At 44.1% G+C, this 26,222-nt stretch overlaps 3 protein-coding genes across 5 annotated transcripts in view; 1 reads left to right on the top strand and 2 right to left on the bottom strand.

The window, feature by feature from the left end:
- The window catches only part of arhgap18 (Rho GTPase activating protein 18), a 28,477-nt gene extending 18,783 nt beyond the window's left edge, over positions 1–9,694 (top strand). For 2 of the 3 annotated variants that reach the window (XM_045719456.1, XM_045719455.1), the window contains exons 5-15: positions 105–271; positions 1,031–1,196; positions 1,318–1,409; positions 1,774–1,851; positions 2,253–2,412; positions 2,588–2,670; positions 2,752–2,958; positions 4,671–4,808; positions 5,280–5,407; positions 7,565–7,647; positions 8,189–9,694. In XM_045719456.1, the coding sequence (XP_045575412.1) occupies positions 105–271; positions 1,031–1,196; positions 1,318–1,409; positions 1,774–1,851; positions 2,253–2,412; positions 2,588–2,670; positions 2,752–2,958; positions 4,671–4,808; positions 5,280–5,407; positions 7,565–7,647; positions 8,189–8,280 (1,394 nt within the window). In that variant the 3' untranslated portion in view covers positions 8,281–9,694. 3 annotated transcript variants of the gene reach the window in all.
- LOC106607757 (enoyl-[acyl-carrier-protein] reductase, mitochondrial) lies at positions 9,214–23,436 on the bottom strand. The gene is made up of 10 exons (XM_014205065.2): positions 22,855–23,436; positions 14,643–14,740; positions 13,030–13,161; positions 12,670–12,813; positions 12,377–12,479; positions 12,186–12,288; positions 12,012–12,085; positions 11,809–11,869; positions 11,611–11,683; positions 9,214–9,880 (listed from the first exon to the last, which is right to left on the bottom strand). The coding sequence occupies exons 1-10, from the start codon at positions 23,007–23,009 to the stop codon at positions 9,720–9,722; spliced, it is 1,104 nt and encodes a 367-aa protein (XP_014060540.2). The 5' UTR covers positions 23,010–23,436; the 3' UTR covers positions 9,214–9,719.
- A 1,147-nt stretch (positions 23,437–24,583) lies between these two features.
- The window catches only part of lama2 (laminin, alpha 2), a 149,393-nt gene continuing 147,754 nt past the window's right edge, over positions 24,584–26,222 (bottom strand). The window contains 1 exon segment of the mRNA XM_014205066.2: positions 24,584–25,190. Within this exon segment, the coding sequence (XP_014060541.2) occupies positions 25,030–25,190 (161 nt within the window). The 3' untranslated portion in view covers positions 24,584–25,029.

Here is a 26,222-nt window from a genome sequence, read left to right as displayed (position 1 = left end):
TCCCGTCTGTGGACTTTCACACATCTAATTCATGAATTGCCTGTGTTATCTCTTGCTGTAGGTCTAGCTTTTAATATGTCCCAATAATAACTCTGTGTGTACAGGTCAAGCGATGGGGCTGGGGAACAGGGCAGGCCCTGCTGAGCAGAGTGTGTCTGAACCTGAGACAGACATCAACCTAGAGGTATCCTTCTCTGATCAGGCCCTCAGCTATAAGGAGGGCTCAAAGGGCAGCAGCGAGGCTCTGACAGACGCAGATGACAAGCTCCCTGTGAGTACCCTTTTAAACATTAACACCGCCAAACAGATTGACTGAGCCGCTCATCTGGAGCAAAGTTTATATGCCATAACAGGAAGTGTCACTCGTCAACATAGCAGGATCCCATAGGCCAGTTTGGGACAAAGGATTTCAAATATTTATATGTTTTTTTGGCAGAAGCAAGAACTTTGCCCTGTAGTGTTTATGGATTGAAACATGTTTCTGTTTTTACTTAGCCTACATCAGTAATGATTGACCAAATTATGATTTGATATTTATATGGGCCATTATTTACAGTGTTATTGTAGGCCTAGGCCTACTGCTTGTGTACTAGTGTAAGTTATATGACATTGAATGATGTCATTTGCACTATCAATCAAAACCTTTTGAAAATAGTTTTTGCATCATATAATACATTTCAGTCAAAAAACTGTTCTAGACTACTGGTGTATCTGAGTCCTGTCTCTGGTTCTAGGGCCACCTAGTGGTGGCCCTATAACCACCAGGTGGTGGCCCTATAACCACCAGGTGGTGGCCCTATAACCACCAGGTGGTGGCCCTATAACCACCAGGTGGTTCCAGATACTCCAATACTATGTCAGGGTCATATTCAAAAGGCATCAAACAGACCCTGTTTTTGTCTCTGACCTTGTCGAATAAGAAGCGCTTGTTTTCATGTTCCATTGCAAAATGTTTTGCTACGGTGTGCACTAATGAATACAACCCAGTTTTGCTAACTCCTAATGTAACCTGTGCTTCGCTGTATGACAGAACTTCAAGTTAAGCAGAGACAAGACAGGGCTGACCAAGGTTGGGGACCTGTCCCCTCAGGACATGAAGAAGGTGCACCGCCTGGTGCTGATAGAGATGACCGCTCTGTTTGACACGGCAGGCATCGACCTCAAAACCCACAAAGCCGTTAAACTCAAGGTCAAAGGTAAGCCACGTATGCTAGAACTGGAACACAACTAACATTATATCTAAGAACCCTGAGGACTGTCCCATTGACTATCCCATCAAGCTCTGACACAATTATGTTTGTTGTGTTTGTGTTCTAGAGTCTGGCCTGTTTGGAGTTCCCCTGGCCGCCCTATTGGAGCAGGATCAGAGGAGACAGCCAGGGACCAGGGTGCCAATCATACTGCAGAGGGTGAGCAGCACAACCTCTCATTAACCACTGATCCTGGTTCTCTTTAATCATACAGTACGTCTGAATGTGTGCTCTGCAGTAGAAACCTCTTCAGTTTGCTGTAGTGGTAATGGCATTGTCATTTTGGGGTGGCAGGTAGCCTAGTGGTTAGAGCGTTGGGCCAGTAACCGAAAGGTTGCTAGATCAAATCCCTGAGCTGACAATGTAAGTCTGTTGTTCTGCCCCTGAACAAGGCAGATTACCCACTGTTCCTAGGTCGTCGTTGTAAATAAGAATATGTTCTTAACTGACTTGCCTAGGTAAATAAAAAATATGTGCTGTTGATATGGTGGTTTAAAGCTTATGTGTGTTCTATTGTTTCCAGCTCATCTCTCACATAGAGGACGAGGGTCTGGACACAGAGGGGCTTCTACGGATACCCGGAGCAGCCATAAGAGTCAAGGTCATTGTTCATCGTTGTTGATAGATGTAGTCCTGCTTCATTCAATGTCTGGGAAAGTATTTGCATGCTGTAACAACAGCCTAATGTAGCCAAATTCTTATTTCCCTAATGGAAAGGTTAGTGTGGTGACAGACTGTGGAAGATATGATTAGTGTTGTACTGTATGATGATGTGATAAAGCCTCCAGTGTGTGTGTGTGTGTAAACAAACAAAAATTGGGGACATTTTGTTGGTCCCCACAAAGTCAAATGCTATTTCTAGGGGGTTAGGGTTAGAATTACGTTTTGGGGTTAGGAGTTAAGGTTTAGGGAAAATAGGATTTTGTGCCCCCACAAGGTTAGTTGTACAAGACTGTGTGTGTGTGTGTGTGTTAACATGTGACCTATGTGACCGGCTGGCAGGCGGTGTGTGTGGAGCTGGAGGGGAAGTTCTACGAGGGCCTGTTCCCATGGGAGAGTCTGAAGCAGCACGATGCAGCCAGCCTGCTCAAGCTCTTCATCAGGGAGCTGCCACACCCGCTGCTCACCGTGGAGTACCTCAGCGCCTTCATCGCAGTGCTTAGTCAGTCCCCCTATACATTATGAACCACGCTTTCTATACATACAGTGGTGCACTGTATGCATACTCATTTAGAATTTTATCTCGATTCTGTTTTGAGTTTTGTCTTATGTTGACTTATGGATTAGTAAAGCAATCCCATTGTGGTTGTGATTTTGTTTGCTTGCCTTACTTACAGAACTGCCCACTAAGAAGCAGCAGCTGCAGGCTCTCAACTTGCTGGTCCTGCTGCTTCCGGAGTCCAGCCGTGATACGCTAAAGGTAGATAGCTCTTTCTCTGTGCTAGTTCTCTATCCACGTTGTCTGTTGAACACATTGTAATGTATCTTATGGTGGCTTCAGGCGCTGATGGAGTTCTTTCAGAGGGTCATAGACCACAAAGAGCAGAACAAGATGACCTTGAACAACGTTGCCGTGGTGATGGCTCCAAACATCTTCATGTTTAAAGGCTTCCGCAACAAGATCAGTGAGCAACAGGAATTCTCCCTGGCCACGGAGACCGCCAACATCGTCCGACTACTCATCAGATACCAAAACCTGCTCTGGACGGTAGGCTCAAGTCACTAATGGAGTTTTGAATGTTTGTATGCATAGAAAAAGTGTGATTTAACAAACAATCATACAAGCATCATACACACACACACACACACACCCGGTAGGAGATAACCATTGATAAATACCAATTGTTCTCAGCCTCAGTGCTCATGTACGACCTTGGCTATTTTCATTTCGAAACGCCCCTAATTAACCATATATAGTCAAAATCATAAAGCCTGTGGGGGAAATACAGCGCCGTGCCATGAAATATAACGTCGCAACCCAAAAAAGCAAAGAAAAAACATCTATTTTCAGAGACTGAAGTAGAGGTGCTAGTGTCAGAGATTGAGTACAACCAAAATGTTTTATTTGGTTGCTCAGCTGTGGCTTGACCAGTAAAAATGAAAACATAGCTACAAAGAGAAGACTGTTAAGACAATTAGTTTCTTTCGCAATGGCAAATGTACTTCCAATGAGTAGGCCATCCGTCCTCAACTCCCTCCTGTAGGCGTATAGGCCAACATGACTATTTCTGCAAAATGAACGAGTCGTGCGTGCCTCCTCATTCACATAACCTATCCCCTGAACATTAAAAGTGGAAGCCTTTTCTGTTCACAACTCTTTGTGGGATGGTGCTTTTACGGCGACGTGGGTTCCGTCTATTGCTTCGTTAGTATTTGGGAACCCATTGATGGCAAAGAAACCCCTCTTGACTTCAACCTGTTGTGCGACGATGTATGGAAATGGTATGTTACGGTTTGTTTTGCTGATGATTGCATCCCAAAACATTGGCTCATCGAGGGCTGTGAGATGCCGATCGGCAAGCTCCCGCTGAAAAGTGCACGTTGCCAAAAAAAAAACAGAGGGTGGATAGCACTTGGATGTCAGTGGAGGCTGCTGAGGGAGGATGGCTCATAATAATGGCTGGAACGGAATGGTATCAAACACATGAAAACCATGTTTGATTCCATTTACTCTGTTCCAGCCATTATTATGGTCTGTCCTCCCCTCAGAAGCCTCCACTATTGGATGTGCATCTGAATGTCATCTGTTTACTTTTTTTTAAAGTAGGTCTTAAATCCTCGCAAAAATCCTATAAGATTTGTTTTGGGAAACGATATCTGATGATCCAATCTGTGCATTATGGAGAGAAAAAAAAGTCCCACCTGTCTCTAAAAACGTGCTCTCTGCGAAATGCAGCGTTTTGCTTAATCCTCCAACAGAGCAAGCTCAGTCTATCATTCGATTTCCCATTGTTAAAATACTATAAAAGACAATGGTTTCACTTGAACTTTGTGCCTGTAATTTAACAAATGACTGTACTTTGTATGGATTGTTATCGTAACAAATGCACGGATGTGGTCAAATGATATGCCTGTCAAGATATGTTGCATGAATTCACATTGGAAATACAATGAAATTACTCTCATAATTTCAGACATATTTTCCATATTCTATGCTTGACAGGTAGTTTCCTTATTCCACCACTCGTGCGTACCCATGGTCATGGCTGTGCGTGAATTTACAGACACTCAAGCAAATGTTCATATTGATAAATGTCACACTTTGCGCGGGAAATGATCGCACGCATGGTTTACGCACAGATTTGTGCCTACACATGATTGATAAATGAGGCCCCTGTACTTTATGTATCTGGCTACTGTATGTAATTGGTATGGCTCTTCAATGGCACAATTTGTAATTGTATCATACATTTTTCACAGATTCCTAAATTCATAATGAATCAAGTCAGAAAACAAAACACGGAGAACCAGAAGAAAATGAGCAAAGACCGCGCCATGATGAAACTCCTAAAGAAGATGGCCTATGAGCGAGAGAAACACGAGAAACCCCTCTCTGAGGTGAGGGCAGCAGTAGCAGACAAAGGTGTCTGTCTGTAGCACCTGTATATGGTATTCCAATTGGCTCTGCGACCGTACTGAAAAGCAGTTATAGCTGAGGGCAATACCCATGCGGTTGAATGAATCAAGAGGAGAATATGTGAATGACTCGACTCAAATGCCTTCTGCGCTTCCTGGTTCAACTGATGAAATAGGGGGAGTGGCTCCCCTGTGACACCTAGTGGCAATATGTAGAACTGCAACTCCGTTTTTTTTTTATTGTTTGAAAATGACAATGAAGAAATTGCATAATATAACAGAATTTGAATACCTCAAAGAATATTTATATTGAAGAGCAATTTTCAATAAATGCTTTTTGTATAAAAGTATAACTGCTGTACATTTGTATATAGGTGTAGTATGGAGTACAGTAACGACACTAGTATTATTCTGGTTAGCTGAGACATGTCTGTGTTGTCTCTCCCCATGCAGGTGGACAGTAGTTCTCAGGGCTTCATCAGGGTCCAAGCCCCTCAGTTCTCTAAGGTCTCCATGGCTGTCCAGCTGACTGAAGAGTTGCAGGCATCTGATGTCCTCAGCCGCTTTCTCAGCCAGGACAGGTAAAAACAACACCCCTCCCTCCCCCTGTCCTCCGAGGGGCACTACTGTCATCCCGTTACACTCCAAAGGCTTGCAGTCACCTAATGATTACTCTCAGCCCACTCCCTCACACAGGGTATTCTGGGTGCAGTTAAATTACACTACAGAGACATTTACACCCTGGGTGTGTTATAACTGAGCAGCCCATGGGAACTGTTATTTCTGAGACACTGCACGGCGTGGCTCTGATTTCTCTTTATTTGTATACTGCCCTAGAAAGGCAAAACGATGCTGATTTTCATGATTTAGACTGGCTCCCGACTCCCGACACGTTCATTACCAAAGGACAGTTGGAAATCGAATTTCAATGTTGCAAATGTCGGCGAGACAGACAGCAATGTTATTACAAATCTCTGCTGTTGAAAACCAAATGCTAGTCTAAAATAAATGGGAGATAATGTCTAGATGCTTTTTACAGTGTAGCTCTAGTATATACATTGCCTGGCTGGGCTGATGAGACAGTGGATTGCGCAGTCACATGGAACAGAGTCTATAGGCATTTCAACGTCATAGATGATTTAGCCGGTACTAACTTGTGGAAGACACTGGCTGGAATGCGGTTTTAACCAATCAATGGCCAGGATTAGACCCAGCCATTGTATAAATAAGTGATAATGCACTGATGTATTATCTTATTATGAAGTAATTTGATTTGACCTACAGTGAGCTCCAAAAGTATTGGGACAGTGACAATTTTTTTTGTTTTGGCTCTGTACTCCAGCACTTTGGATTTGAAATGATACGATGACTGAGGTTAAAGTGCAGACTGTCAGCTTTAATTTGAGGGTATTTTTTTATCCATAACTGGTGAACCATTTAGAAATTGCTGCACTTGTTGTACATAGTTGTTGTACATAGTTGACCATGAGTATTGGAACAAATTCACTTATGTGAATTAAAGTAGTGTAAAGTTAAGTATTTTGTCCCATATTCATAGCACGCAATGACTACATCAAGCTTGTTGGATGCATTTGCTGTTTGTTTTGGTTTATTTTTATTATTTTGTGCCCAATAGAAGTGAATGGTAAATAATGTATTGTGTCATTTTGGAGTCACTTTTATTGTAAATAAGAATAGAACATGTTTCTAAACACTTCTACATGCATGCGGATACTACTATGATTACAGATAATCCTGAATGAATCGTGAGAAAGTTACAGATGCACTAATACCATACCCCCAAGACACGCTAACCTCTCATCATTATAATAACGGGGGAGGTTAGCATTTTTTGGGGGGGGTTTGATATTTGTCCCAATACTTTTGGTCCCCTAAAATGGGGAGACTATGTACAAAAATGTATTTCTAAATGGTTCACCCGATATGGATGGAAATACCCTCAAATGAAATCAGATAGTCTGTGCTTCAACCTCATAGTCATTGTATCATATCAAATCCAAAGTGCTGGAGTACAGAGTCGCAACAACAAAAAATGGGTCACTGTTCCAATACTTTTGGAGCTCACTGTATGACCCCTAAAATGCAGATACTGCACTCTGCCTTTTTGTATGACTTTAAACAACTATATGGGTAATGCAAAGGCAAAGTGTAGTATCTACAATCTAAATATGTTCATCCAACTTTTTTGTTGTTTTTCCTGTTTGACTTTGTATGGTCATTTATTTGACTTGGGTCATAGGTCAAATCAGTGGTCATGGTTGAAATGCAGAAAAAATGATTTAATACATCAGTGCATTAAATCATTTTATCTTATTATTATCACTTATCTACCGATGACATATTTGGCTGGACAGCAAATAAACGTTAAAGCCATTTTTCTCAGTTTCCCTGTTTGCGTAGTTACTGCTCTTTGCAGTGAAAAACATGGTGGCACAAAGCCAAAGTGCAGTAACTTCACTTACTGCTGTTTGCCTTGGTTTTTACTTGGATTTTGTAGTTACTGCAAATGTCACACTCCATGTTCTCTGAAACGGAACATAATTGAACCAGAACACTTGGTCACAAGATTAAACAGATACTAGAAAACCTGATTTCAGTCTTAACTAAATTTTGACCAAAAGTGTAGTTACTGCATTTTGCCTTTGTAGGGAAGTATAAAACTCAACTGTTTTGGAATGTTACTCTATTTGTAATTTGTTTTTTTGTTTATCCCTCAGTATGTTGTCTGTGTGTGTGTGTTCTAGCTCTGTGTCTGTGAAGAGAGAAGATCTGTGCCTTTATGAAATCGGAGGGAATATCCGTAAGTACAAAGTCATTTAACACACAAACCATCTCATATATCTTAGGTGGCATTTCTAGTTTCTCAAAAAGGATGATTCTATTACAAAGTATTATCTGTAAAAAAAAGAAAAAGGGGGGGGGGGGAAAGAAAAGCAAAATGTCAACATCCTGCAGTAGACTGTATTCAGACCATATTCTGCTGTAAATTCATAGTAGTACCATCCAGTAAGTCATTAAAGATGTTTTAAGGACATGGTTCAAATCCCACCTCCCCTTAATTGGAGCCAGTTTACTACAGCAGGAAAATGCAGCAACAGGAAATGTGAATTATTATGAGTATTATAATTAGTGGACTTTTGTAGGGGTTGATACAGGGAAAATCAAATCAGAAATGTCAAAGTAGGAATTACAAACTCCAGAAGTCTCTTTTTAAACCTCAAATACACTACAAGTTTTGAATTTCCTCATGAAACAGGGTGATCAAATTAAGATCCTAGATCCTGTCTGTATGTCAGACGTGACCTGATTTTAGTTCTTTGCTGTGTGTTGTTCCTGAACAGAGGAGCGCTGCCTGGATGAGGAGACCTATATGAAAGACCTGTTGGAGCTCAACCCCAGTGCAGAGTGGTTCATCAAGTGCATCCAGAGATAGGATATCTGACTGCTCACACCCTGCAAGGAGAACGGACGGGGGTACCGCAAGAGAAACCGTTTTCTGTCTACTTCACCATGACATGCTAATGTTAAGGCTGACCACTGGACCAAAGGACAGGTATTACAGTGTTAATGTTGTTGTCGTTTGTGGGGTTGTAGTTTTAGAATGCTACTGGAAGTTCAACTGTCAACGCATGAGGAGATGGACAGTTGTGACTGAGGAGAGCCACTGAACAATAATCTGTGATAGGTCTGTGTGTTGATGATGATGATGATGAGGGAAATTTACTATACCATCAAGGTCCTGGATTAATTGATCGTAATGATCAATACAGTAAATGGTCAAAAGCCAAGAAAACAGTAGTATTATAATGGGTATAAAAATGACAAGTTTGTCAGACATTGTATTTACATGAAATAATAGACATGCAAGCTCTAATTTGAAACACTAATATGATTTGTTTTACTCTGTAGCTCATTCTCCCTTGTAAGATGGTGAGTGCATGCCTCCCCTAACTCAATTTGTGTTTTACTGTAGTTCTTTGTAAAGGTTATATTCATTGACTCATTCCATTTCACCCAAATACTGCCCAGCGACGTCTGTAATCAGAAATGGCAGTGCTCAATATTGCAGATAAATAGACAAGTCACTAATGTTGTGACATTTTCACAATATTTCAAAACAATTCTTCCCTGTTACTACTTTTAAATTCACTGCCAAATCATAATGTAGGGATGAGCTGAAGTGGTTGGTGGATATAACACTCCTTAGTTCTCATAGAGGGTATTCTAGCCCCAGTTTGCTATTAGGCACTTATCTGTGGGGTCCCTCCTGAGCAATCCCTCTCCACTGTGACTTCTGTCCGTTTCATGTTGACCATGTAGACAGAATATGACCAGTGAAAGAGACAGCCAATGAGAATCAAAGGGATGGCGTTAAAGTCCATTTATTTAAAGGTGTTTGTTAACATCAGTTCTCAAGCTGTGGTCCTAAACTAGCATTTCAGGTTGCTTCCTAATAACATTACAGTGTGGTTCTCAAAAGATACTTTCAATGGAGGAAACGGTTTAAAATCATTTTAAATGTGTATGTCTGAACATTTCAATTTAGAAAGCAAAAATGATATAACTACAGATATGACTGTACTGTATGAACTGTGCTAAACGATGTGATTTGTATACCCTCTCCCTGCCCTTATGTTGTGCTTTATACTGTAAATACGGCTGTTGAAAGATGTCCCTTTTGTTGTTGTATACTATATGTTCTACAGCTTCTAAAATGACCACTAAACATTTTGTAAATAATTGCATAATTACTCCTTTTTGGTGTGTGTGCTCATTTGGTATAATGCAACAGACACAGATAAATAAAAATGACAAAAGAAAGCAAAATAAAAAGTTCCCTGAAGGAGGATACTGTTTTTGTTTTGCTTGTGACTACATGAGTAGTACATGTTTCCTTTGATGCGCCTGTACTGTGGCCTGGAGGGCTTGGCTGTAGTGGTGGAAGGGAACTTGGACACAATGAGGTGGCTGGAGCTGGCCAGACATCACTAGATCACACACAGAGGTCACCATGGCCTGTAGCTGCATCACATCTGCAGGGCACAGAGAGACACAACTCACCCATATGGAAAATATATACATGAATTAAACAATATTCTGCTGTTCTACCTGGAACTTGTAAGTAATACATATGGCAGCAAATACACTGAGAAGATTCATAGGTTCTTGTAATATCGGACATATCATTGGTTAACATTTAGACATAACAGAAATGTTGCATGTGTTGTTTATGCAAACATAAGAGACAAGCTAAGCCTTCTAAGGTCTCATACATAGGACATACACTGTCTCACATCACTTATTGAAGAAAGAAAGTCTGCCATGAGTAGGTGGAAAGGGAGAGGATGGAGTTGGTTGAAGAAGGAGAGGAGGATGAGGAGTAGAGAGCTAAAGAGGGGGAGGAGAAGGAGGAATTACTTCTATAGAAGCAGTGAATCAATTTCGTTATTAAGTGGAGATCCCTGACACATGAAAAAAGTCACGACCGGGCTGATGGACACATGAAATGCCGGTACAATTTTATAAACGCCGACAATTTGTTCGTTCGACATGATGGGATCTTTTTGTGTTGGTCAAATCAATTATGCGAAAAATGGCGGTGGAAACGCCTATATTGATATAATAACCATCATATCGAATTAAACTTGAAGCCACGCGAGGATATGTTCTGTGGTCCTCCCACTACGACTCGGGAAAACATGCAGTTTATTAGGATCAGATTAAATAAATCATGAGATTGATGCTCCTTTCCAATAAATATCCAGGGTTTTATTCTGGTGACATGATGATCGGTGCTTGACTACCGTTTTATAAATACAAATAATATCGCTCTTATCCATAATATTCTCAATGTACGTAGCCTTCCCGCACTGTATCTGCAAGCTGTTGGCTAGAGCGCAGGTACCAAGACCGGAGTGGGTATATTCGCTATATAACGCAACAACTTTTGTGACAAAACCATCAGTTTAGTTAAAAATGCGATGCGAAACCCATTTAAAAAGTATTTTTCATTTGGTACATGGGAATTTAACAGCAAAAGTTATTTTTATGTGCACTACGTCATCACGCACCGCATTTTATCCACAAAAAAAGTCAGTTTGATGTGGTGCAAAAATGCGCATATTGTTTTAGAGAGATTTTTGAATGTTCGCATGAAAATCTGTTGCAAATTGGATGGAAACCTAGCTAGTGACAAATATCAAAGTTAGGCTGTCTTTGGTTAAAACCATGAATGGAAGACCAAAGGCATAGCTATATATAAATCAACTGTCCAGTAGGTGGTGCTGCCCAGCCTTAACCATGAAAACTCAAACCTGAAAATGTATAGTAATGCTCATGTTTTTGACTTATAAAAACAATGTGAAACCTATATAGAAATAATTCATTTTGTCGAGGTTATATTGTCAGAACATACACACTTTTATTATAAAATTCATAGATGACTGATATAATTCATATATTCTGCCTCAAATATGTCACAATCATGTATTCAATTGTGTATGTCATATAAGGAATATACTGTAAGTCAACACATATACAATTACACCATTGACATATATGGACAAATATACAAAATCTTACCAGATACTATTTAATTACATTCATTATTCGATTTTTGTAATCATTATTTTCTTCTGCCACACAAGATTCTTATTTGTTTTTCATGATTATTTTCCACATGGCGACATGGTTCAGTCTTTGAAAGTTGGATAAAGTGTACACTAGAAGGTTAAAGTGAGTGAGCTTTGTGCAGAAACTTTACCTTTACTGTTGCTTCTTTTCCACTGCGTCATCCAGAATCCTTGTAATGTTATATTCTTAAAAATGAGTGATTTCTTTTCGAGAGTCAAAGAAAACAGAAATGTCAAGAATGTGCTGTCAGCAAGGTTACATATGGTGCAATTTACAGTGCAATCTGAGAATCATTTGCGATTATGTTGAACAAGAAATATGAACTCACAGCTGGAATCTGGAGAGGCTTTTTGGCCATCCCACCATATGTCACTAATGTTGCCCCATCACTGTGAGGGCATTCAAAAAGAGGGATTAGCTTTCACAGAGAATCAGTCCTTTCAAAGCCTAAATTAACATGATGGATTACATTATTTATGCAGACCATGTTGCAGTAAAGATTTTGGCTAGAAACCCCCCTCAGAAACCTACCAAAGACTAGAGAGGACAAGTCCACCACTCCGGCCTCCCACACAGTTCAAACCCAGGATGGGCTTTGGGAGCTCCTAAAATGGCAATTCATTAGTGTAGTCTACAATTGACTGTTGGAAAGAAGCCAATACCTCTAATCTCATCATACATTCGATGGTGTATCTATTCTCTTACCTGAATTACGTTATCCAGACCCAGACATTGCAGCTCTTCTTCAGTGATAACAAAATCAGCTCCCATCGATTTTAGTTCCTCCTCCAACTCTTGTCTATTGGGTCTGAGAGAAAACATGAAAAATGTACTCATTGAATTTGAATATGAATACTATTGTTATGTTCTGGGTCGATACAAGACAGAGTCCCCACCTGTCTCTGATGACGTTGATGGTCTTCACCCCCAAGGCAGCAGCTATTTGAATGACAGCCTGACCCACTGCACTGTTGGATCCATTCTGTATCACAGTGGCCCCTGCAGACAATGAATAAATGATTGAATGAAGTAATTATTTATTCATGAGTTAATACTTGTTTACTGCTTATAAAGCACCATTTCATCAAAAGTTTCACACTTGAGTAACAGTAGCTTGTACAGGCAACAAAAATGGACCAAAATGACAGTGTCCCACAGAAATAATGTTTATCGAACTACTGTTGTCTACCTGGTTTGAGTGTAACAAAGTCCTGCAGCATCCTGTAGGCAGTGCAGGGGTTCACCCCAATGGTAGCAGCCCCCAGCAGAGGGATGTCCTTGGGGACCTGGAGAAGGTCATCAGCCTCACACACTGCCTCTGTCCTCCATGTACCTTTAAACAGAACCCCACCCAAACGCTGTCTCACAATGATGATGTCATGTCCCACAACACAAATACAACAAGTAGTTTGAGACTCTTGTCTCAGTCATTTCTTATCACTAGGTCTTGGTCAGGGGAAAACCGAAGGTATCCACATGGCCCTCCCACCACTGTGGTTTTACAGACAGAAGAGGAATGTACTGTAGTACTGATGTACTGTTTTCTCACCAAAGCCGGCATCCCATGGTATGGCCCAGTCTCCTGGTCTCAGAGAGGTGACCTTCCTACCAACCTCCACCACCTCCCCCACTCCCTCATTCCCACCCACAGCAGGAAACACTGGAAGGATTGGGTATGTGCCTGTGGATTACAATGCAAATAACTGTTTTATACCCTGTGTAGTCTTGAAAACCCGACCCCAAGGCAACAGCAGTGGGAGGCGAACTGAATGTCTAGAGAGAATCTATGGTAACACGAGGTAACCGGAGCTAGACTCCAGCACCTTATGGGTGCAAAAGGAAAAGTAGGATAAACCAAGGTTATGCCAAATTTAGGGTTAGGGTTGTAGTTGAGGCTGGGGTTAGGGTTGAACCGGGATGTGGACATGAAGCTAGGGTTAGGGTTGTGGTTGAGGCTGGGGTTAGGGTTGAACCGGGATGTGGACATGAAGCTAGGGTTAGGGTTGTGGTTGAGGCTGGGGTTAGGGTTGAACCGGGATGTGGACATGAAGCTAGGGTTGTGGTTGAGGCTGGGGTTAGGGTTGAACCGGGATGTGGACATGAAGCTAGGATTAGGGTTGTGGTTGAGGCTGGGGTTAGGGATGAACTGGAATGTTGACATGAAGGTAGGGTTAGTGTTGTGGTTGAGGCTGGGGTTAGCGTTGAACCGGGATCTCAACATGAAGGTAGGGTTAGGGTTGTGGTTGAGGCTGGGGTTAGGGTTGAACTGGGACATGGACATGAAGCTAGGGTTAGGGTTGTGGTTGAGGCTGGGGTTAGGGTTTAATGGGATGTGGACATGAAGCTAGGGTTACGGTTGTGGTTGAGGTTGTAGTTAGGGTTGTGGTTGAGGCTGGGGTTAGGGTTGTGGTTGGAGTTAGGGTTGTGGTTGAGGCTGGGGTTAGGGTTGTGGTTGAGGCTGGGGTTAGGGTTGTAGTTGAGGCTGGAGTTAGGGTTGTGGTTGAGGCTGGGGTTAGGGTTGTAGTTGAGGCTGGAGTTAGGGTTGTGGTTGAGGCTGGGGTTAGGGTTGTGGTTAAGGCTGGGGTTAGGGTTGAACCATGACATGGACATGAAGCTAGGGTTAGGGTTATGGTTGAGGCTTGGGTTAGGGTTGAACCTGTATGTGGACATGAAGCTAGGGTTAGGGTTGTGGTTGAGGCTGGGGTTAGGGTTGAACCTGTATGTGGACATGAAGCTAGGGTTAGGGTTGTGGTTGAGGCTTGGGTTAGGGTTGAACCTGTATGTGGACATGAAGCTAGGGTTAGGGTTGTAGTTGAGGCTGGGGTTAGGGTTGAACCTGTATGTGGACATGAAGCTAGGGTTAGGGTTGTGGTTGAGGCTGGGGTTAGGGTTGAACCTGTATGTGGACATGAAGCTAGGGTTAGGGTTGTGGTTGAGGCTGGGGTTAGAGTTGAACCTATATGTGGACATGAAGCTAGGGTTAGGGTTGAGGCTGGGGTTGAACCGGGATGTTTACATAAGCCTAATGTAACCCTAGTCCTGTTCAACCACCTCTACATGCTTTATTCTTAGTTATTATGAAGTGTTACCAAATATCTTAAAGATACAGTCTCGATTAACTGATCTATCATGTACTATTGATTCATGCAGTATGAATGTTACCTTGTAGCATGTTAATATCAGCTGGATTCACTGGTGCTGCCAACATCCTCAGTCTGACACTGTGTTGACCCAGGGCTGGCAAGGACATCTCCTCCATTCTATTATATGGACAATAACACAATCATGTAAATTAGAAATTGCCATCCACATTGATGTTTATGTGTTTCTTTATTCATATTGAGGAAACGTTTCCAGCTACAGTTAGGTAGCAATGATAAAGAGTTAAAACTGGAGAAACAGCACATGGCCATAATGTCTTTGACAATCTTTTTATCTATTTTTCAATTCGCTTTGGGGCTATTTTTGTCACGACTTCCGCCGAAGTCGGCTCCTCTCCCTGTTCGGGCGGCGTTCGGCGATCGACGTCACCGGCCTTCTAGACATCGCCTCTCCATTTTTCATATTCCCATTTGTTTTGTCTTGTTCCACACACACCTGGTTTTCATTCCCTAATCACACTGAATGTATTTAGTCCTCTGTTCCCCTCCATGTCTTTGTGTGAAATTGTTTTGATGTTATGTGGGTATTGTTACACGCCAGACTTTTGTTTATGTTCCGTGTTTTGGGCACGTTATATGTACTTATGTGCTTTCGTTTGAACCGGAATAAAAAGTGCGCCTGTTAACTACACTCTGCTCTCCTGCACCTGACTTCGCCTCCAGTACACACCCTTAACAGAATTTCACACCTACCATGGAGTCAGCAGGAGCAGGTACCCCGGTTAGAGGAGTCGAGGAGTGCGTCCAGGAACACTCTGCAATGTTACATCATCTTGGTGCCATGATGGATCGCGTTGTCCAGACCATGGACCGCTGGGAGAGACAGGAAGTCTCTCCAGTGCCTCGACCAGCGCAACCGGGGTTACCTCTACCCGTCCCGGCCGGAGCGAGTCCCAGTGGGATGCGTCTCTCCCTTCCCAGGGAGTATGATGGGACGGCAGCACAGTGCCAGAGGTTCCTGTTACAACTGGACCTCTACCTGGCCACCGTTCACCCAGCTCCCTCGGGAAGGGAGAGAGTGTCCGCCCTCGTCTCATGCCTCTCGGGGAGAGCTCTGGAGTGGGCAAACACCGTGTGGGGAGAAGGTGACGCGGCATTGGACCACTTCAAGGAGTTAAATGGAACGGCTCTTCCATTTAAAGCAGGGGACGAGGAGCGCCCAGGAGTTCGCCCTGGAATTCCGGACCTTGGCCGCCGGAACAGGCTGGAACGACAGGGCCCTCATCGACCACTATCGATGCAGCCTGCGTGAGGATGTCCGACGTGAGCTGGCCTGCAGGGATGCCACCATCACCTTTGACCAACTGGTGGATTTGTTCATCCGGTTGGATAATCTGCTGGTCACCCGCAGACGTCCAGAGGGGGCTCTGTCGGTTCCATCTTCCAGCACCCCCGCTCCGGTGCCCATGGAGTTGGGAGGGGATGCGCGTAGGGAGGCTGGAGGAGGGGCCATCACGTGCACCATCTGTGGCCGCAGAGAGCACACTGTCGGTCAGTGCCGTGTCGGTCCCTCTGGGAGTCGAGGCAGCAGGCAGGGCACTCTGGCGTCACCACACTCATCCAGAGTCCTCTGTTGACCACCTGTTTGTACCTGTTTGTTTCCCTGAGTTTTCCCCGCATTCCCAGCATAAGGCGCTCGTCGATTCAGGAGCAGCTGGGAATTTTATAGACAGAGTGTTAGCCCTTAGTTTAGGGATCCCCATTATTCCTGTAGTTAGACCTTTCCCGGTACACGCTGTGGATAGTCAACCATTAGGGTCCGGGCTAATCAGGGGTCATGAGGAGAGAATCAGTTTTCTTCCTCATTGACTCTCCTGCGTTTCCCATGGTACTAGGCCTTCCCTGGTTGGCTCATCATAACCCCACCATTTCCTGGCAACAGAGGGCTCTCATGGGGTGGTCGCGAGAGTGCTTGGGGAGGTGTGTAGGGGTTTCCGTTGGTGCTACCACAGTGGAAAGTCCAGACCAGGTCTCCACCGTGCGCATCCCCCCAGAATATGCCGATTTGGCTCTCGCCTTCCGTAAAAAAAGGCGACTCAAGTACCACCTCATCGACGGGGGGATTGTGCGATAAATCTCCTGGCAGACGCTGCGCTTCCCAGGAGTCACGTGTATCCCCTGTCGCAAGCGGAGACGGTGGCTATGGAGACATATGTCTCTGAATCCCTGCGTCAGGGGTACATTCGGTCCTCCACTTCACCCGCCTCCTTGAGTTTCTTTTTTGTGAAGAAGAAGGATGGAGGTCTGCGCCCGTGCATTGACTATAGAGGTCTCAATCAAGTCACGGTGAGGTACAGTTACCCGCTACCTCTTATCACCATGGCGATTGAGTCAATGCATGGGGCGCGCTTCTTCAGTAAACTGGATCTCAGGAGTGCGTATAACCTGGTGCGTATCCGGGAGGGAGACGAGTGGAAGACAGCGTTTAGTACCACCACAGGGCATTATGAGTACCTCGTCATGCCGTACGGGTTGATGAATGCTCCATCAGTTTTCCAATCCTTTGTAGACAAGATTTTCAGGGACCTGCACGGGCAGGGTGTAGTGGTGTAAACCGATGACATTCTGATATACTTCGCTACACGCGCCGAGCATGTGTCCTTGTTGTGCAGGGTACTTGGACGACTGTTGGAGCATGACCTGTACGTCAAGGCCAAGAAATGCCTGTTCTTTCAGCAGGCCGTCTCCTTCCTAGGGTATTGCATTTCCACATCAGGGGTGGAGATTGAGAGTGACCGCTTTGCAGCCGTGCGTAATTGGCCGACTCCCACCACAGTAAAGGAGGTGCAGTGATTTTTAGGGTTTGCCAATTACTACCGGAGATTTATCCGGGGTTTTGGCCAGGTGGCTACTCCCATTACCTCACTGCTGAAGGGGGGTCCTGTACGCTTGCAGTGGTCGGCTGAGGCGGACAGTGCTTTTGGGCAGCTAAGAGCTCTGTTTACTTTGGCTCCCGTGCTGGCCCATCCGGATCCCTCTTTGGCATTCATAGTGGAGGTGGACACGTCCGAGGCTGGGATAGGAGCCGTGCTCTCACAGGGCTCGGGTACGCCACCGAAACTCAGCCCCTGTGCCTTCTTCTCGAAGAAGCTCAGCCCGGCGGAACGTAACTATGATGTGGGGGACCGGGAGTTGTTGGCTGTGGTTAAAGCGTTGAAGGCATGGAGACATTGGCTTGAGGGGGCTAAACACCCTTTCCTCATCTGGACTGACCACCGCAACCTGGAGTACATCCGGGCAGCGAGGAGACTGAATCCTTGTCAGGCAAGGTGGGCCATGTTCTTTATCCGTTTTGTGTTTACCCTGTGCTACAGACCAGGTTCCCAGAATATGAAGGCAGACGCACTGTATGACACAGAGGAGCGGCCCTTGGATCAGACTCCCCATTCTCCCGGCCTCCTGCCTGGTAGCGTCGGTCATGTGGGAGCTGGATGCGGACATTGAGCAGGCGTTGCGTACAGAGCCCGCTCCCCTCCAGTGTCCCTTTGGTCGTATGTATGTTCCATCTGCTGTCCGTGACCAGTTGATCTATGGGCCCACACGTCACCCTCCTCTGGTCATCCGGGGATCGGTCGGACGGTGCGCTGTCTGACTGGGAAGTACTGGTGGCCCACCTTGGCAAAGGACGTGAGGGTTTATGTTTCCTCCTGCTCGGTGTGTGCCCAGTGTAAGGCTCCGAGATACCTGCCCAGAGGTAAGCTACATGCCTTACCCGTTCCACAACGACCTTGGTCACACCTGTCAGTGGATTTCCTAACCGATCTTCCTCTTTCACAGGGAAACACTACAATCCTGGTCGTTGTGGATCATTTCTCTAGGTCCTGTCGTGTCCTCCCTCTGCCCGGTCTTCCTACGACCCTACAGACTGAAGAAGCCCTGTTTACTCACGTCTTCCGGCACTACGGGGTGCATGAGGATATAGTGTCTGATCGGGGTACCCAGTTTACGTCGAGAGTCTGGAAGGCGTTCATGGAACATCTGGGGTCTCGATCAGCCTCACCTCGGGTTTTCACCCCGAGAGTAACGGGCAGGTAGAGAGAGTCAACCAGGATGTGAGCAGGTTTCTGTGGTCCTATTGCCAGGACCGGCCGGGGGAGTGGGCGGCGTTCGTGCCCTGGGCCGAGATGGTGCAGAACTCGCTTCGCCACTCCTCCACTAACCTCTCCCCCTTACAGTGCGTATTGGGGTACCAGCCGGTTCTGGCGCCGTGGCATCAGGGTCAGACCGAGGCTCCTGCGGTGGACGACTGATTCAGGCGCGCGGAGGAGACATGGGAGGCCTTTGAAAATTTGGCCATAGGCTCTCATCGACATTACAGTAAATATTCTCAATGTTTATGCACCTGGGAATTTTTTGGGGGGCAAGGCAAACTCGACTTGAGTGGGTTGAGCCACTGATGTTATCTTCCTGTCCGGTCTTGTGCCCCCTTGGGCTCGTGTGGTGGGGGAGATCTTCTCTGCCTCGTCTCATGGTAGTAAGTTTGTGGTCTGTTGATATCCCTCTGGTGTTGTGGGGGTTATACTTTGACAAAGTGAGTGGGGTTTTATCCTGCCTGGTTGGCCCTATCCAGGGGTATCTTCAGACAGGGCCACAGTGTCCCCCGACCCCCCTGTCTCAGTCTCCAGCATCTATGTTCCAATTGTCTATGTGCCTGAGGGCTACAGTCATTCTGTCCTATCTGGTGTTTTTCTCCTGTATTATCTGGTGTCCTGTGTGATCTTAAGTAATAGCCCTCTAATTCCCCCATCTCTCTCTCACTCCTCCCGGAGGAGCTGAGCCCTAGGACCATGCCTCAGGACTACCTGGCCTGATGACTCCTGGCTGTCCCCATCCCCAGTCCACCTTGTCGTGCTGCTGATCCAGTTTCTACTGTTCTGCCTGCGGTTATGGAACCCTGTCCTTTTCACCGGATGTGCTACCCTATTCTCTCCCTCCCTCCCTCCCTCCCTCCCTCCCCTCCCTCCTCTCCCTCCCTCCCTCCCTCCCTCCCTCCCTCCCTCCCTCCCTCCCTCCCTCCCTCCCTCCCTCCCTCCCTCCCTCCCTCCTCCCCTACATGCTTGGCTATGAAAAGCCAACTGATATTTACTACTGAAGTGCTGGCCTGTTGCACCCTCTATAACCACTGTGATTATTATTTGACCATGCTAGTTCTATGAACGTTTGAAAATAACCTCTCTTGACATCTTGATGAAGGATCTGGCCTTAATGGCCATGTACTCTTATAATCTCCACCGGCACAGCCAGAAGAGGACAGGCCACCCCTCAGAACCTGGTTCCTCTTTAGGATTTTCCTAGCCACCGTGCTTCTACATTTGCATTGCTTGCACTTTGGGGTTTTAGGCTGGGTTCTGTACACGATCTTTGTGACAATCGGTTGATGTAAAAAGCTTTATAAATACATTTGATTGATTGATTGATTGAAGTGGATTTAACAGCTGACATCAATAAGGGATCATAGCTTTCGCATGGATTCACCTGGTCAGTCTATGTCATGGAAAGTTTTTCCTAAAGTTTTGTTCACCCAGTGTACATATGAAGTGGGTAAAACAGTAGGTAAACATTATTAAAGTGACCAATGTTCAATGACTATGTACATAGGGCAGCAGTCTCTAAGGTGCAGGGTTGAGTACCGGGTTGTAGCCGTTTAGTAACAGTGACTAAAGTTCAGGGCAGGGTACTGGTCAGAGGCCGGCTGGTGGTGACTATTTAACTGGAGATAGAAGCTGTTTTTCAGTCTCTCGGTCCCAGCTTTAGTGTACATATACTGTCTCCGCCTTTCAGATGGAAGCGGGGTGAACAGGCTGTGGCTCGGGTGGCTGAGGTCCTTGATGATCTTCTTGGCCTTTCTGTGACACCGGGTGCTGTAGATGTCCTGGAGGGCAGGCAGTGTCTCCCTGGTGATGCGTTGGGCTGACCACACCACCTTCTGGAGAGCCCTGCGGTTGTGGACGGTGCAGTTGCCGTACCAGGCGGTGATACAGCCCGACAGGATGCTCGCGATGGTGCATCTGTAGAAGTTTGTGAGAGTCTTGGGGGCCAAGCCACATCTCTTCATCCTCCTGAGGTTGAAGAGACGCTATTGTCTGTATAGAGAAACCATTTCAGGTTGTCAGTGATGTGCACGCCGAGGAACTTTAAGCTTTTCACCCTCTCCACTGGGCCCCGTTGATGTGGGATGGGGGGTGTGCTCCCTCTGCTGTCTCCTGAAGTCCACGATCAGCTCCTTCGTTTTGTTGACATTGATGGAGAGGTTATTTTCCTGGCAGCACTCCACCAGGGCCCTCACCTCCTCCATGTAGGCTGTCTCGTCATTGTTGGTAAATAGGCCTACCACTGTTGTGTCATCTGCAAACTTTATGATTGAGTTGGAGGCTGAGGCCACCATGGCATTAGCTATCGCATTAGCTATCGCTGAACACTGTTCCATGCTGGCATGTGATCACAGTGGAGAAGCATGTAGAGTTCCTTTCTCAGACTCCACTGCTGCTACCCACTTCAAAGTGCACAGAAATGATTAATGGTGTTCTAGCACCATACTTTCTGAAAACGTTGGTCGCAGATGTGGGTGACCAGCGTTTCGGCCTCCTCCTCGATGAGTCCACGGATGTAAGTGTTTCTAAGTACCTGGGGGTTGTGATAAGGTACTTTAGTGACACCAAGCAGCCAATTGTATCAACATTTCTGGGGCTTGTTGAGTTGGAGGGAAGAGATGCCAAATCTATAGCCCGTGCTGTTGTGGCTTTCCTCGAGAAGTGTTATCTTTAAAAATAGAAACTCCTGGGGATAGGGACTGACAATGCCTCTGTTATGACGGGGATTAACAATGGGGTCCATAAAGTGCTGAAGGAGGAGTATGGCCTCAAATATCTGGTTCTTATTCGCTGTGGTTGCCACTCTCTGCAGCTTGCTCATTTGTAGTTCTAAACATATTTAGGGTGTTTTTTTACTCACTTTTTGTCTCTCCCACGACGTTATTCCTCTCTCCTACAGCGTCCATCACAATTACATGCACATGGCCAATTATGCAAATTAGGCGATGACTTCATTTAGCGACTTCTAGCGACTTTTAGGACAGCCAATAGCTACTTTCCTTACTGAGGAGTTGGCAACACTGCAGGCTACACTCAGTCTCTTCTGCAGATGTGTGTGCGTCTGGTAGTGGGTCTCTATCTATCCTATTATTTTCCTTTCGGCAGGGTTAATACCTTCCTGGAGCCCGAACAAAAATCTTTATCTTTATCCTCTCTAACAATACCACTACAACCTTAAACAACTAAATGTGTAATTTAAAAATGGAAACTGCACTAAAATCTAAACGTGTTCATCCATCTGTCTTGGCTGTCTCATGCTGTGTGTGAAGGTATGTCACGATCAGGGATGCCTGAACTTGGAGTCCGATAGAAAACCAAGGCAAACTGCAGTAACTGCAGTCAAAACACAGTGGAACAAAGCCAGAGTGCAGTACATGTATTTATTTATTTTTACTGCTATTTGCCTTGGTTTTTACTAGGATTTTGTAGTTACTGCAAATTTGACTCTCCATTTTCTCTGAAACTGAATATAATTGAACCAGGACACTTTTTGTCACAAGAAAAAAACATACAAAAATGAATAATATAAAATAAATGGTCACAAGATAAAAATGACACTACAGAGTCTGATTTCAGTCTTAACTAAATTTGACCAAATGTGTAGTTACTGCTGTTTTCAATTGTACAGCAGAGTACATCTATTAAAATCATAAGTCATTATAATAGTACATTACAGTATATATCATACTATATGTTTATACTTTACAAACGTATATTTTCATTATGTAGTTCTCAATCTGTAGTAGAAAAAAACAGTGAAGTAATTCAGTTTTAAGGATTAAGTAATAGTAAAATGTATTTTAACAAATGAGAAGACAATCATATTGAAAGTAATGTCAGCATTGCATTGTGAAAAGCAATGACTTTATATGAACATGTATTGCAATGTGAAACATGTATTTCTAGATGAAATACTGATAAGGTTTGGTGATAAAGTGACTATGATTTTGTGTGTTGTACTGTACTTAGTCAATTGAACATTTGCTTAGAGCTTTGAAACAAGAACCTTTTAATGATCTGTTTTGAGCAGAACTATTTTCATTTCACAGTGAGCATCTCAAATTCCCTCTCAGATGTTTTCCAATCGACACACAGGTATGACAACATCATGTGATCCCTTACCTGACTGTGTCATACTGATGTCCGTGCTTTCTGTAGACCAGTGCTGAGCAGGAGTGGAGTTGCCGTAGAGCACCAGGGGCCAGGGTGGTTCTGCTCTCTCTCTGCCACAAGGACAGCACTCTCTCCTGGGTCAGTCTGAACAGAGGCCTCCTCATGACGATTGATGCAGCAAAGGCCACACTATGGATGAACCAATTCTACTTCTACACTGGGCATTAATGGTACACTGCCTCCCAGTAATCTCACTTCCTTAAACCTGACAGTCCTGATAGACTGGGAGGGTGAATAAAGCATGTGTTTTCCAGTATCTCATCTCCATTGTGGTGGTGACCCTGAAACGAAATACTCCATGATTGTGTAACAGCCTTCTAAAAATCGTAAATTCCCAATGCAGCTCATATGAACGAAAGTCGGGAAAAGGTAAAGTTGTTATAGCACGGAAGACATTCATAGAGCTGAATTGAAGGGATAGTTCACCCAAATTACAAAATTACCAGTTGGTTTCCTTACCCTGTAAGAAGTCTGTGTACAAGGTATGATTTGGTTTCCAATTGCTAACGTTTTAGCATTTGTGGCACAAATCCCATTCAAGTCATGGTACAGATATTATAATTTTTCGCTCATGTCCAAATCTGAATGTGAAGCTCAACAGTCACTCAAAGAGGATTTGAACATGATGCACAAAAAAATGCTAATATCGGTACCATGACTTGAATGTGATTTGTGCCACAAATACTAAAACGTTATATTTGGAAACAGTGCCAGGGAAACTAAACCAAGGCATGGATTGCTTTCATACCTTGTCCATAGACTGCTTATAGTGTAAGGAACCCAATAATTTGGGCAAACTATCCCTTTAAGCATTTATACATCATGGTATTATAAAAATATTATATTTAAATGCACTTCCAAATCAAATTGCAAACATATCTGTTGCTTAGCATTTTATTTTCACTATTCTTCCCATTTGAGTCCAGTTCACTGTTTGCTGCAAAGATAATAGACATAGCCTACTGTAAAATAATTTATAATAAAATGTGTGTGTGTACCAGATTGATAGTAAGTGTTTCTCTGTTTCTAGAAGGTTAGGCAGAGCGGCAGACTAAGGCAGTTTCTTGTTGGAAGAAATGTTGCTAAATTAATCTATGGGAAATTCATCAGATGACATGTGGCAATCCTCAAGATCCCGAGTGTAAGTTAAAAGTCGTGGTTTGACATTGTAATAAAGACGAGAAAATGATTTGAATGCCTTCAAAGCATATATTTGAAAATGCTGCTGATAGAAGAATTTCTATGTTTAAAGATTATGATTAAATAATTCTACCCTGCAACCTAACTATTAGTGATATGGTTTATGTAGCATGTATAATGAGTAACTAAAGTGTTAAACAAATGTCTAACGAGGTTGGACAAGGATAAAAGAGGAATGTGTGTGTGTGTGTTTAAGTAAACACCAAGAACCGTTAAAGTGTGGTTGACCTGCCCTAGCTTGAACTCTGAGCGTTTATGACATGAGAGGGAGTACCCCTCAAGGTTTCCCTAATCTCAGAGGAATGAAACTGTTGGCTGGGTAATGATCTACAGTGCTGAGAGTTCTGGGGAAGAAGATAACTAACTCTCCTTAATGTTCATGTGTATGTGTGTGCGTAAATAAGGAGCCTGGTATATAATAGATGTCTTTGTATATGAACTGCAGAGCGCACTCGTGAATAAACATCTTTCACTATTGTAAGCTGGGAATTCTGTCTGTTTTATTTAAACCAGAACTTTACGAACACTGAGTTGCAGACGGAGTATTTTAATTGAAGTTAACATTGAGAACAAAATTCTCTTAATGTTAAACAGTACAAATTCCAACCACACCATGCATACGGTATGCTACATCACATGTAGTTTAGATAGACAGGGGGCTTAAGACATACAGGAGAACAGAAGGTGATCCATAGTTCTCTAAATGAATCATGGTTGTATACTATGTCACCCTACAGGTTCCACTCACTTTGGAGGGGGTCGAGATACTTCACACTCTAAAAAAGCTATCCAAACTCTGGGTATAAAGCTGGTTGGCCGTCTGATTCAGCATGAGGGAGAGGCTACAGTCCGGTAAGTTGTGTTTCCATGTGTTTTGGTGCTGCTGCTGTGCTTCAGGCAGTGACAGGCTTTGGTAGTCCGTGTTTAGGCTGCATTGGCTGGGCAAGTGAGGGGTTGAACCCCCTTGAACTCCAGGCCCTTGTTGAATTGAACCTCCAACACCTTGGATGCCTTGGTTATCTTCAGGTTGCGCATGCAGCCTTTGAATGAAGTGCTGGAAGTCAGGCCAAACTGCTTGAGCCCCTCTGGAAAAGGGAAAAAAGAAACAATTGATTTATGACTGTTATTTTCTGCCCCACTAAGCACATTTATGCTTCTATTTCATAAATCAGAAAGCCGATGACTGCTTGACGTTATAACTGATTATATCCTGAGGTTTAAATAGGAAGTAAATCAAACATTTCCAACGTTATAGAGGAGCACGGTTTGCTACACAATATCCAGGGTCGTGTATCCAAGGTCAACTGTGTTTCAGGAGTTATACATGAAACCTGATTCCACAGGCATCCCACTGGGCACAGACACCAATTAAACGTCTATTCCACGTTGGTGCAACTTAATCTCATTGAAATGACGTGGAAACAACGTTGATTCACCAGTGTGTGCCCAGTCAAATCAAATCAAATGTTATTTTCATATGCGCCGAATACAACAGGTGTAGACCTTACAGTGAAATGCTTACTTATAAGCCCTTAACCAACAATGCAGTTTTAAGAAAAATGTGTTAAGTAAAAAAAAATAGACAAGTAAAAAATAAAAAAATAAAAGTAACAAATAATTAGGGAGTAGCAGTAAAATAGCGAGGCTATATACAGGGGGTACCGGTACAGAGTCAATGTGCAGGGGCACCGGTTAGTCGTGGTAATTAAGGTCATATGTACATGTTCTACATGACACATTTCTAACTGAATGTTCAATGTTTGATAACGTTGCCTCTACTCATTGTGTCCCGGGTGTGAAATGCTTGGTGGGTGGTGTCCAGTGGAGAACGACTGGCCGCTCTCATTGAAGCCATGAAGTTTAAGGTCAACCGCGGTACTGCAGGCATTGTTTGCAGAAAACAGGGTCCCCCATTATAGGGGAAAATGGCAATCTTAATAGAAATCAAATATTTTTTTGAAGACAATCATGGTACCAATAATGTATGTCCTTGAACCGATTATTTTAAAATCTCACACAGAAGAAGTTATAAGTGTAATTTAGTAGCTAATGGCAGCCTGCAGTACCTCGGTCGGCCTTCAACTTGAGATACTCAATGAGAGGGGGCAGCACTGAGC

The sequence above is a fragment of the Salmo salar genome, chromosome ssa06 (genome assembly GCF_905237065.1).
Source record: "Salmo salar chromosome ssa06, Ssal_v3.1, whole genome shotgun sequence".
Taxonomy (NCBI): Eukaryota; Metazoa; Chordata; class Actinopteri; order Salmoniformes; family Salmonidae; genus Salmo; species Salmo salar.
This window is presented reverse-complemented; position numbering and strand designations above follow the sequence as displayed.